The 12,849-nt window shown below is 38.0% G+C and overlaps 2 protein-coding genes and 1 long non-coding RNA gene across 10 annotated transcripts in view; 1 reads left to right on the top strand and 2 right to left on the bottom strand.

The window, feature by feature from the left end:
* The window catches only part of Elapor2 (endosome-lysosome associated apoptosis and autophagy regulator family member 2), a 192,511-nt gene extending 184,165 nt beyond the window's left edge, over window positions 1–8,346 (top strand). Inside the window, 1 exon segment of one of the 2 annotated variants that reach the window (NM_001109345.1) lies at window positions 5,628–8,346. In NM_001109345.1, the coding sequence (NP_001102815.1) occupies window positions 5,628–5,687 (60 nt within the window). In that variant the 3' untranslated portion in view covers window positions 5,688–8,346. 2 annotated transcript variants of the gene reach the window in all.
* LOC148006238 (uncharacterized) overlaps window positions 1–12,849 on the bottom strand; it is a 901,378-nt gene that overhangs the window by 745,561 nt on the left and 142,968 nt on the right. The window lies entirely within an intron of this gene.
* Window positions 11,704–12,849, bottom strand: part of Grm3 (glutamate metabotropic receptor 3) — a 245,305-nt gene continuing 244,159 nt past the window's right edge. For 4 of the 7 annotated variants that reach the window (XM_087655886.1, XM_087655883.1, XM_087655885.1 and 1 more), the window contains one exon: window positions 11,733–12,298. In XM_087655886.1, the coding sequence (XP_087512012.1) occupies window positions 12,225–12,298 (74 nt within the window). In that variant the 3' untranslated portion in view covers window positions 11,733–12,224. Of the gene's footprint in view, window positions 12,299–12,849 lie in introns of all 7 variants that reach the window. The other 3 variants (XM_087655888.1, XM_087655887.1, NM_001105712.1) reach the window with 2 other exon arrangements.

The raw sequence follows: 12,849 nt of genomic DNA, 5'->3' as shown, positions 1-12,849 counted from the left end.
ATCCTTCCATTAACTTATATCTCTGAAGCCATAAAGTAATTGACAAAGCTTGGTAGGATCTAGTGTTTTGAAATCTAAGATGGCTTAGCTGTTGCAGTTCCTAACAGGCAAGGAGTGCTGCCACATCTTCAGAATTCTAATTCACCAGGCTTCAATCCATAAAATAAATGCTTGTTTCATACTGTGATGAAGTTCAGTGTTAGTTAGTCTAGGGACTATCTGAAGCCAATGCTGATTAGTAAGGAAGTCCTTCTGCCAGAGAAGGATCAATATGAGAGCAGTGTTCAGCAGCTGGCCTTTAAACCCTCATTCTACTCCCTACCACTGGACATGTTCCTTCTCATTATCAGGCAATAAAACATAGGACCCCTTATGCTTTGAGGGCTTGTTCAACATGTTTGCTGCAAGCTCTATGGAACTTTGAGAACTTGTTTCCTGTCAACGCACATTCATCAGCATCTGCAACTTGAATCCTTCCTTATTCACAAAACCACATCTCCATCATTTTCATGTCTTCATTAGCAAAAAACTGAAGAATTCTTGTGATTTCGAAATGTCACTGTACTTTTGAGCCAACACGTTGGTCTACCATGGTCTCATATTCTTTAGCAGACTTGAGTCTCCCATGTTGGAGACAAACCAGTCTTTTATCTATAGTAGGAACAACAGGTAGAGTTTGTTTGTCCAGTCTTCACATTATGAAGGGTGTAAAGAGCTAGAATATGCCTGCACATCCAGCACATGGTGAAGAGTAACCCCTGTCTTGGGGAACCTGTCCTCTGCATAGAATGCTTTCTATTTCTTCTACATGGAGAGGTTGCCCTTTAAACTTGTAGGCCTGTAATCAGGATTTGCCTTTGCTCTGGAAGAAGATAACATCTCTCTATTCTGAGGATTTGAGTTGTATTAACATATTTGAAAAGACTATCTAGAATGAAAGATAATCCATGTATTGGGCCTATAGAAGCCAAGAGAGAAGGGCATCTCAGAACTTCACTCAGCTTTCTCTCAACTGGGCAGTATTTTTCAAGGAAGGAAAATTCATTTTATAGGTGCCAGGGAACATTTTAAGGAAAAGTGATGCTTAAGCCATATCGTAAAGAATGCCTGAATTGTTCAGGGCAAGAGTAAGTTAAATTATTACAAAGACTTAAGTGTTTCTTCATATTGTAGTACCCCCACACCCTTGTTATATTAGAGCCAGAACACTGAAAAATGGGAAAAGATTCCTAGATAGAATCAGATGGAAATAAGAGGTCAATAGAGGTATTCCTCCACGAGAAAGTTCAGAATATGCATTTTTTAAAATGACAATTCCAGTCAGTGTGATCATTTTGTCCACTTTTAAAAATTTATTGTTTTCAATAATTAAGTCAACATACAAAGTAATGTAATAATTCTGACATTTTCACACACATGTTGTACTTTTTGTTTCCCTCCCTTTCTACCCTCCCCAACCCTTGCTCTTTCCTATCACTCATTAATAGCCCACCCCTTTTTTATATCACATGTATTCCATTACTCTATCTTCCCCTCCCCCTCCCACCTTTTAAACATCTACTCCTCCCATTTCATGGGCCCCTTCCTAGTTTTAACACCTACCCCCACCCACCCAGATATACACATACAAGAGAAAACATGCAATTTTGTCTTTCTTAAACTGGCTTATTTCACTCAACATAATGATTTAGTGTTTTATTCGCTTTTTCCTCCTACAAAGACCATAATTTTACTTCTCCTCTCAGCTGAATAAAGTACCGTAATGTAAATAATTACACTTTTTATTCTTTTATATATTTATGGACATCTAAGTAGGTTCCATTTCCTCTCTGTTGTAAATAATGCATTCATAAATGCAAATGTAGAAGTGTCCTTGTAGTAGTAGTTAGAGCCCTCTGAATATACAGCCTGGAGAGGTATAGTTGGGTCATATGGTAGTTCTGTACTTGAGCTTGTGATAACCTTTCTCTTAATTTCCCTGGGGGCTTTACCAGTTTATATTCCTATCAGCAGTGTCTGAGGGTTCCTCCCTTCTCACATTTTTTTTTGCCAGAATTTGTTAGCATTTGTTATCCTGATGACAGCAATTCTGACTGTGTGAAAAGAAATCTCAAAGCAGTATTAATTTGTATTTTCCTGCTGGGTAAGAATGTTGAATACATTAAAAAATATTTCTTGGATAGTTCTGTTTATTAACTTTCATCCTACTTATGAGTCTGTTTCTTTCTTGCTTTTTCTTTCTTTTCTTTTTCTTTTTTTTTTTTTTTGGTGTTTCATTTTTGAGTTACTTTATAGGTCCTAGGTATTCATATAGAAGTGCAAAGGACCCTGAATACCAAAATGATTCTAAGCAGGAAGACGCTGATGAAATATCTGATATTAAATTATAACATGAAGTGATAATAACAGAAACTATGTGGTACTGGCACAAAGACAAGCATGGAGAGCGATGGAATACTTAGTGGATGACTTAGAAATAAGCCCACACAGTGACAGCCACCTAACTTTTGACAAAAGTAACAAAACATGCATTGAAAGAGACACCCTCTTCAACAACAGGTTCTGGAAAAACTGAATACCCACACGTAAAACAATGAAACTAGATTCCCGTTCCTCATCCTGCACACACAAAAGTCAAAATGGAGCAAAACCTTGTATAGAACTTGGAAAATTGAAACTGCAGGATAAAAATCTACAAAAATACTTTTAAGATACTGGCAGGGCAAAGGCAAAGGCAAGAACATTTTTGCAAAGAACTCCAGCAGCAGAGGGAGTAATTTCAAGAATTAATAAGTAGGATCATATTAAATTCAAAAGCTCATACACAGTAAAGGAAATGGTTACCATGGCGAAGAGACAGCCTTGTGTCAGCCTTGTGTCAGCCTTGTGTCAGCTCTGTCAGAGTTTATTTTTTTTACACTTTAAAATAAAATTTGAACTATCGCAGAAAATGAGACCATTATAGGATACAAACCATTAACATACCACCTACATTTTATCATGTTTGCTTTGTCACACATCTGCTCATCTCTTAATTTTTATCAGTGTCTCCTGATATTTTAAAGTAAGTGTCAGACTTCAATGTCCCTCATTCCTGAACACTTCAGAAATATATTCTAAGGTTTCTTTAAGGCAGTGGCTCTCCACTTTCCTGATGCAGTGACCCTTTGTTACAGTTCTTCATGCCGTCACCCCCGACCATGACATTATGTCATTACTACTTCATACTTCTCTATTATTTTGAATCATAACATGATTCATGACCCACAGGTTGAGAACCACTACATAAGGCAAAGTACATGTGGTGTGAGCATACGTTTGCCTGAATTCTGGAGAAGCTGTGTACCTCAGTGACCATCTAGCACACTCAGTAGTGACTCGGAAAGTGACCTCTAGCCCTTTTGCATGGAATCAGGCTTCTGTCTCCCAAAGACAATGACTATAATGCTCCTTTAAAGCACAGGTTACTTTTGTGTGTTTCAGAGCCCCACACAATCACATCACGCAGCGTGTCATATTTCGTGCAAAGTTTTCTTTTACCCCCAAGGGTGTTTGTGAGAGACACATACTCCCTATTTTAATTAGGAGTAGATTTTCCTCATGAATGGAGCAGTATTCTATAGCTACTACTTGCTAATGGACACCTATGCCGGTTCTAGCTTTGGAAGAGAGCTGCTTTGTACATCTAATCTTGTAGATACAAATTAAAAATGGGTCCCCATGAACAAGGAAAACTCGACATTTAAAAATATCTTTGCTTTATCTTATATTCTGAAGGGCATAACTACTTGGTACATTCCTAGTACATCTGGATGTTTGTTGATTTGCCTTGCCTGCAACTAAGTTTTCGTGGGTTTTAAAATTTTGTTTATTCTATAGTCATTTATAAGGTACTATTTGGTTTTTTTTGTTTTTGTTTTTGTTTTTTTGGTTTGAGGGAATGTGTTTACTTCATTATTGTTTTTAACTAACTTTGACATTGTAGACACACATCCTGCATGTGTACACAGTCATTCAGCATCACAAGGACACGAATAGCATCTTTTAGCACACAGGAGAGGGAATGGAGCAGAGATGTATAGTAGGGTGGTGGGGAAAGGCTTCGGAAGCTTGTATAGATCCTTGAGTCCTGTGAGGCGTCCTCGTAGGCAGGATCTCTGATTGTCTAATAGGTGCTATGGTTGAAAAATCAACATTCCCCAAATTCCAGTCTCCTGTTTTGCTTCTATAATGTGGTGTTTCAGTGCATTTGTTTAGAGGCAGAGTCTCACTGTGTTGCCCTTGATCCTTCTCCTGCCTGAGCCTCTCAAGTATTGGGCTTTAGCTGTACGGGCATACATCACCATACTCTTGTTCATTTCTGCAACTACTCATTAACAACTTGCCTTATGTGATAGACTTGCCTCAAGTCATGTTTTGGAAATTTAGAGAGGGTGGCATCTACTTTCTACCACCAGGAAGCCTTACTTCGTTAGTGGTCCTTCCTGTCAGCAACTCAATGTCTATTCTCTGTCATCTTCTCATATTACACTTAAACTTTTAGCACACTTTTGTTTTTGCCAGGGTTGATAACTGATTTCTGTAGTTCCCTCCCTCTCTCCTTTTCTGCCCCTTTCCTCTTTCCTTCCTCCTTCCCTTCCTTTTCCCCAGTCAAGCTAAGGGAAGAATTCTAGGGCTCCCCATATGCTGGGTGAGTTCCCCATTACTGAGCTACACATATTTTCTATTATAAATTAATTAATTTCATCTGTCATAGTATGTGTGTGTGTGTGTGTGTGTGTGTGTGTGTGTGTGTGTGTGTGTGTGTGTGTGTGTAGAAGACTAATTGTGGAATTACTTTTCCTCCTTCCACTACAAGGTTTCTGGGGCATGAACATAGGCTGTTTGACTTGGTGCCAAGTCTTTTTCTCCCTGGTGGGCTATCTTACCTAACCCTAACCTAACTTAACCTAACATTTTCTTTTCTAATTTTCCTATTCCATACAGCTTTAAAAACTTTTTCTGTATTTAATGAGTAAAACATTCAACATTCACACATATTCAGCCTCCTATTTCTCTTTTGCCATATTAAAGACTCCTCTTTGGGTTTCTTATATAAGCCAGTTTGAATTAAACATCTGATCTATTACCTTATATGGTGTCTTTAACGTTTTTTAGTAGGCATAGGCACACAACAATACCCTAAAACATATAAATTGACAACTCATTTTGGCTGTTACTTTTCTTACTATACAGCCTGTTATCAGACATGAATGTCTGCCAGTTCTCTTTTGCCCACAACTATACGTCAAGGTCACTGATCCAAGGTCGTGTGTGTCCTCAGAGAAAGTCTCCTTGGCTTTTTTCTTAAAAAAAAAAAATCACAGCCACATCTTCTGATATCTGCTCAATCTTGTGTTTGTTTCTATTTTGGAGTTGTCTGTCTTATCACTTGGGCATCAAAATTATCCTTCGGGGTACATACACTGTTTGCTGTATTTTCCACCTTACTTTAACTGTAAACTCCTAATTGTAAGTGGCAGGCTCATAGGTTAAAGTAGTTTGGGGAACTTTTGTTTTGGCAAGCCAAATCCTAAAATGTTATTGGCATTTCAGTGAGCTGATTTTATTTTGTTTTTCCCCCTTAGGAAAAAGACGACCACTTTGAATCTGTTCAGCTGAAATCCTCAAGATGCCCCAATATATGAAGAGACAATGCTGTAGCATTCAGGACCCCCATTAGGACTTGTCCTCACACCTGACATGGCTGTGATCTCACCGAGGTGGTGTGCCAGCGAGAGGAGTAGGCAAAACTGCTGATTGCCTTATAACACGTCACATACTTTGTCAAACTACAGAAGACAGATGATGTGGGTCTCACTGAAGATGAAGCTTAACTCAGGAAGCGATTTAGCTGTATATACTCATGACTGAAATCCAAGTTTTAGCCCACCAATGCACTGCTGATGCATGCCATACTATTACTGGGTAACTTTAATTCTTTATACCGTCTACATACAAAATATGTGTTGGAAGGCAGACATAAGCATACGCCTTGTGTTTCCACATATGTCTTGTTCTTGTACTTTGGGGAAGATTTGGGGGAAAAATTAAGTTATAATTATTTTTGCCTTTATTTCTCCAAGACTTGAAAACATCTTTTTTTTAAAATTGAAATGATGAGCAAAATGAAAGACAATAAATTTTCATAGGGTATTTTCTCTTGACTTCAGAAAGACTAGGATATTAGTAATATTTTGTGAAGTTACTTACTTGGGTTATCTAAGGTGGTAATCACTTTTAAAAACTTCTTTCCTTGTTGGAACTAGTATGAAAAAATTTAAGTAATTGCTTGAAGTCATCTCATGGGATGGGGTGGGAGGCAATAAAAGCCAAGAAGAAAGCTCAATATTCCATTCATTCAAACAAACTGGCTTTATCAGGAGTCAGAGGCTTAAAGCACTTGAGTGTCAATATAGACTAAAGCTTGGGTAGTACCCTATTTTGCAGACCCCTGCACAGTCATAAGAAAGGAGAGGGAGTGCTTGACCCTAAGCACAGAAAGCTCTACTTGTCCGGGTAACCGAAGGTCATACCAAGTGTCAGCTGGGCTTTCCCTCGACATCAGGCACCACCCAGAGTGCTAGAGGTGTCTATTTTTCCCTTGCTAGAAGACTTTGAGGATTATAAATATCTTGAAGATTTTATTTTTAAGCCAATAAGGGAGAAATTCAATTTTTGAAGTGCGGATACCTGTATTCACAGTCAGATCCTTCTGAGCAATGTGTCGTTCCTGTTCGAAAGCAACCCAGAAACTTGTGACATTTCTCACAGTGGATTATGAGTATCATTGTGACTTGGATATTACTTTTGAAGGAAGTTTGGTGATGAATTTGATCAAGTTTGTGTAAACTTTTTAGACCTGGGAATTAGAGTGTCTTACCCATTCCTGATATAAGATGTTTTGGTTTGTTTCTAATAAACCAATAATCTTTACAGACCTTAACCACATACTTAAAAAGATTTTTGATGGGCTGCAGCGGGCAAAGCATACGGGTAAGGTTTCCACCATGTGTTTTGCCTGAGGTGTTTCAGTGCTTGTAATGTTTGATTTTTGTGGGTGATGTAGTCTTTATTTTTGTGAAAAATGGGAGAAAATGAATAAATGAATAATTGTGCTTATTGGCCAGTGGGTAAACCACTAGACCTTTTTGCTACCACTAAAAGAATGGTTGTATGTGTGTGTTTTGTGTGTGTGTGTGTGTGTGTGTGTGTGTGTGTGTGTATGTACATGTGTATATGTATGTGTGTATGTATGTATCTACTACTAAATATGAAAATAGGTGATGTATTATTGTTTGTCGTAAGACTGAAAAGAATGTTACTTAGCATAATTTTGTATTTAATTTCTTGAATATCCTAAATTATTTTAGCTTTGCTCATTTTTGTCTCAATATCAGAATATTGGCATGCCTTTCCCTATCATAATCAAAATTTAACCAGAAGAGTGGGAATACACTTGAACTACCACTTAGAGGAACAGGTGGAAACGTAGACTGGACAGAGTCAGAAAGCATCTTCTGTCACCTGTCACCCCTCTTCACCCTCTGCTGTGCTCAACATGTATGTTCCAAGCCATAGAAATAATTGGGATTTGTTCCCAGGTTCTTCTTCTTTCTCTTGTCACTGGACTAAAATCTCTGACATGTCAAAAATGCCTTAAATTTTAATGAACTCTCTGAAAATGCAGTAGATATTGAAGAAGTTATTTTATTTCTAATTTTAGATATTAAATAGATTTTTTTTTGTCAGCTCGGTCCCATCTTTGGATTCCCATGGCTCGTCATTTTATTCTAAGAGCTGAAGAACTATGACAGAACATTATGAGGAGAATATGCAGAACAATTCTAGCTGTAAAATTCTGTTTAGTTTTATGTATGGCCTTTGACAAGCCCAGTGAAATGTTGAAAGCTATAATCAAATCATTCCGCTTTTATGATTTATTGACATGTCCTCTCCCCATCACTACTAGTGATAGAAAAATACATTATTTATTACTTTTCTTCTAAAAGGCATACTTTTGAGCCTTAAATAGTTCATTAAGTCATCTGTTGTGTATAACATCTCTTAGCACTGTGTCAAAACATATTTAAGTCAATTTTCTACTGGATGAGAACATGTCGTCTATGGATAAGTTATATTATGCTATTTGCCAATGTCAAGCAATTTGGTATATAGTCACTTGATTTAAAATACTGAATTTTATTATTATTGACCTTTCCCGTCTTTGGTTACTAATAATCATATCCTTCTTAGGATTAAACATATTTCATTGTACTTTTGTGTAGACTTCTGTCATTATTTTTCTCCCCTAAAATGATGGTTTAAGTTAGTGTGCTGGAAGAATTACTTGAGACCAGTTATTCATTATCTGGGTTCTCAGGTGCTGAGTAACAGCTGGTTTGCTTTATGTTTCTTCTGGCCAAGAGTTGTTTGATGCCATAGGTAACAGTGTTTCCCATGGTTCACGGTCATCCCTAATGGCCAATGTTCCTATTTTCCTCATAAAACCTAGTTGCTTGGTTAGTGTAAAATGTGCTGCTAATATTTGTATTCTCATATTGATATGTTAGATACCTTCTGAGGGCGAGATGCTGATGTACAAAGTAGTATAGATAAAGATGGGGTACTAGAGAGGCTTCCCCGCTTACTTATAGCATCTGTTCACGTAGGGTGACCTCAGCGCTCACCCATTTACCAGGTCCAGTTTCAATATGAAACTGCAAGTGGCATTTAGCTTTCCTTTAACGATTGCTGGCTCACCAAAACCTCCAGTTTCTTTGAATGAAATGTCCATTAAGACCTTAGTTAGCTGGATTTTTCTTCATTGTATTAACTCCCGGAGAGAGGCTTCTATTTAAAATACCTTAGGAGTTTTGGCAAACGATTGAGCAATCTTTCCTCTATGTCAGATAGCTGATTTAAATCCTATTGGCTGCTTTCTAAATAAAAAGGGGAACCCAATAAGAATTATGTAAAGCCAAGCCTGCTACTGCAGAAAAGGAGGGTTAATGGTGTCACCCACGGGTGGGTAGTTCACACCTCTCTTCCTGGCCTTTCACATTTTCTCACACAGACAGGCTACTGGATTCAAAATGCTCACAATGAGGAAGTGGATGATGCAGGTCCTAGCTGAGAGAACATGTGCACCCAAAGCCTGTAAAGACAGAGATTACCTTTCTCAGTCATTCTTTACATCTGTCCTCGGTGTTGTCCAGAAGCCGGCTTGCCTCGCACTGTAAAAATAGTAACAGTTTTCCTTCACCAAGCTAAACTTGGGTGGGCGGAAAAATCTATTAATATTTAAGCGTGAGAAGACATAGAGTACAGTAACTATTCAGAAACACAAGGCAAGCAGTTAGCTTGCTTCTAAAAGTTCCTTTTATGAATAGGATCTATCATTTTAGCATGGGAATTCTTAAATTTAGGGACATTTTGCAGAGATGAATCAATCTGCATTACCTTCTGGCAGGATGAAATGTTGTTACTAATGTGGGGGAAACAAGGCTTCCAAAACTATTTTTTAATGGCTTATATAAAAGTGATTTTTTAATCACATCTATTTTCCATACATATGTTGAATGTTCATAAAAATTATTTCTAGGGATCATATGGTAGATGAAATTTCTAATTAAAAAACGAAGTCTATATCAAGGGTAGAGAAGAATGACAAGAGCTGCCTGTTACTGCATTTTTAGTATACTGACAGGATATAAAACACAGCGAGTATAAAAACCCAGCCCTCCAAACTACAGTTTTCTCATGGTTTAGACACGAGCTGATTGTCTTGCTTTAAGATCCATGATCAGCTTGACTGTGAGAGGCGTCAGCTGCACCTCTGAACAGCCTATCTGATATTGCTGTCCTCGGACTGTCCCATTCCATCAGGGAACGGAGTTTGTTTTCTCTCTCATCAGCTTGCTGAGCCACTGTCCCAAGCAGATGCTCATCCAGAGCCTGCTTCTCAGGCACCCTTGCCAATCGCAGTCAGAGTGGAATTTCTTGTGCTATTTAGCGCCTTTGAATTCGTTACTCAACCTACACTAGCTCACTCCCCAGATTTCAGATTCTTACTTGAGTATGAGAATTCAAGGAGTGCTCCGGACCACAGTTTTCTTCCTCTGGTTGGCGAGAGCTGGATTTCTTAGGTTGCACATTCAAATGCAGACAGAAGAATTTAGCTTCCCATTTCCTTCAAGGCCAATCTCCTTGGCCTTTGAGCCCCTGTTCATTCTTTTTAGATTACTAAAAATAGTATTATTATGGCTTACTCATTTCAAATACTCTCATACATTTAATTCTATACTTCATTCCTTTCTCAGTCGTTCTTGACTGCTTTTCAAACTATTTTCTCGTGCATGCAAAGCAAACACCAATTGACTTATCACCACATCGATAGTTTGTGCTTTTCAAACGCAGGAACTAGATGGACTATACCTCATTTGTCCTTCTATTGTGGGCTAAATAGCGGCCTCTCAAAAATATGTCACATCCTAGTTCCTGAACCCTGAGAACACTCTTTTATTTTAAAATCAAATCAAATCAAAACAAACACCAAAATGAACAAAAGAAAACAGCAACAACAAAAAAACTTCAAACAAATGACCTATTAAAAATGTCAAGATATAAGCATCCTGGGTTATCTAGGTCATTCTAAATCTAATGACACATGGCATTTCAAGAGACAAAAGACAAGACAGACACAGTGGTGAATATGATATGAAGACTGGACAGAGTTTGAAATGATGTGGCCATAGGCCAAGGAGCTGTGTAACTACCAGGTGCTAGAAAAAAGATGGGGTGGGTGATTTCTTTGAATCTATAAGGCAGCCTGGTCCTTCTGACTCCTTCATTGTGAAAGAATAAATTTTTGTTGTTTTAAGCCACATACATTATAACATTTCCCCCCCCCCCCCATAATCACAGGAAACAAAGGTACTTCCTGCCCTGTATGTGACATAGGTTTTACAGATAGATGTGTTGGTCAATATTTAACCCAACATTGATAAATTATTTGTAACCAAAAGTTTGATAGAAGCAGGACAATATTTAGTAAGATTAATGAAGTTTTGTCTTACTCATACCATTCATGACTTGTTTTGGGTTAATAAAATATTTAAATGTAATGACACGTCTGTGTGCTGGAACATCATTCCTAGGACTTGGGAAAGCCGTGGGAAGTAAGTTCAACAGGATTTTTACGTCGCCCTTCATCTGTCAAGGGCAAAAGCAGTTCCCCAATGGGATTATTAGATGCCTTCCAGCCTCCTTTCTAGTCATTCTGACTGTTTTGAACATCGGAGCCATCAAATCTTTGCTGGCAGGTCGCAAGTCTCTATTCAGGATCCAGAGAAGACTTTCCCTTACTTGGCAGTTCTGGGTTATCCCACTGACCTAGCTTTGAAAAGATAATATGTCTATATTATCATGAGCTGGTCTTAAGTTTAAGGTGTCACCCCTTGCCAATTTCTCATCCCTCCGATCTGTAGAAAAGTGGGATTCTGCTCACAACCCTCTCTCGGGGCTCGAATCTGATTCAAAATATGTGTGTGAAGAAAAGCGCAGTTAGACAATTACTTCCAGCATTAACAAGAGAAGGTGACTTGATGGCTACATATTCAAATTACCTTGAGTGATCCAAAAGTATAAACCATTATCCACCATGCTTGAAAACCTTGAAGGTTTTATTCCCATTATCTTGACATTAACACAGATGCTTTTTTATTTTGTACTGAGAAAAACGCTCCGTTACACGTAATGTAACTTTAATATACAACGTAGAAACTCACCCTAAATTAGTTACAACAAGAACCTACAAAAGACTTCATAGGAAAAAAGGTTACCTAATATTGCCACTGTATTTTTTTTTGTTTTGTCTTTTTTGTTTTTCGTTTTAGTAGACTGACCCTGTCAGACCCTGTCACCAATGCTCAGCTCTGTAAACAATGGTTATTTCCATGTCCTGGGGAAGGGGCTGTTAATTAGGGCACTAAAATCAGCCTAGAAAGTTGTAGCACATCACTACATACCATACAGTCCTCAAAAATAATTTATTGTACTGTTTCTAAAAAAAGAAAAAAAAAGATACTAGGGTTGTTGTTTTGTTCTGTTTCCATGTTCTGGAGCAGCATGTGAGCACTTTGTCTAACAGCCTAAAAACATGAGAACTGAACTGCGTATCACAATCACAGAGATGAGGTGGTGGAGTCCAGGACTTCCCTTCCGTTGCACACTGTTGGGACATATGTGCTTGCAGAGGCTGCAAAACAAAGTAGGACACAAGGACAGTTAAGCAGGACACATAATTAATGTCATAAATATTCCTAGACACTGGGTTAAGATTAGGTTAAAAACCCCATTTTAATATGACTTTGGAAAAAGCTTATTGACTTACGCTATAGTAGATACACTCTGCAAATATTTCTTCTCCTTAGTTTGTCTCCAGGACGTGCCTCTATTCGTGCCATGCCTCTTAGAAGGGGGATTTATTTATAGGTCTAATCTTTGCTGAAAGAAATCTCTTGTGGGTTAAAAATTAGATTTAATAATCTATAAAATGGTAAAAAAAATACACTGAATAAAGTGAAGGGCCCTATAATTTTCTTATAGGTGATTAAGTTATTTCCTGGGTCAATAACTGTAATTAGTTTTGTTCTTTAATGAGGGGTGAATGGCCCCAGGAGTCCTGTGTGAGCGCTACTGCTCAGGAAACAGGTCTGACTTCACTATGTGTGGTGAATGGTCTCTGTGAGGATGCTAGCAATTGTGAATGCTGAGAGCTTTGGCTCCCTAACAAAACTTGAAGACATT

The sequence above is a fragment of the Rattus norvegicus genome, chromosome 4 (genome assembly GCF_021556685.1).
Source record: "Rattus norvegicus strain SHRSP/BbbUtx chromosome 4, alternate assembly SHRSP_T2T, whole genome shotgun sequence".
Classification (NCBI taxonomy): Eukaryota; Metazoa; Chordata; class Mammalia; order Rodentia; family Muridae; genus Rattus; species Rattus norvegicus.
The sequence above is the reverse complement of the archived record's forward strand: the minus strand, read 5'-3'. Positions and strand labels throughout refer to the sequence as shown.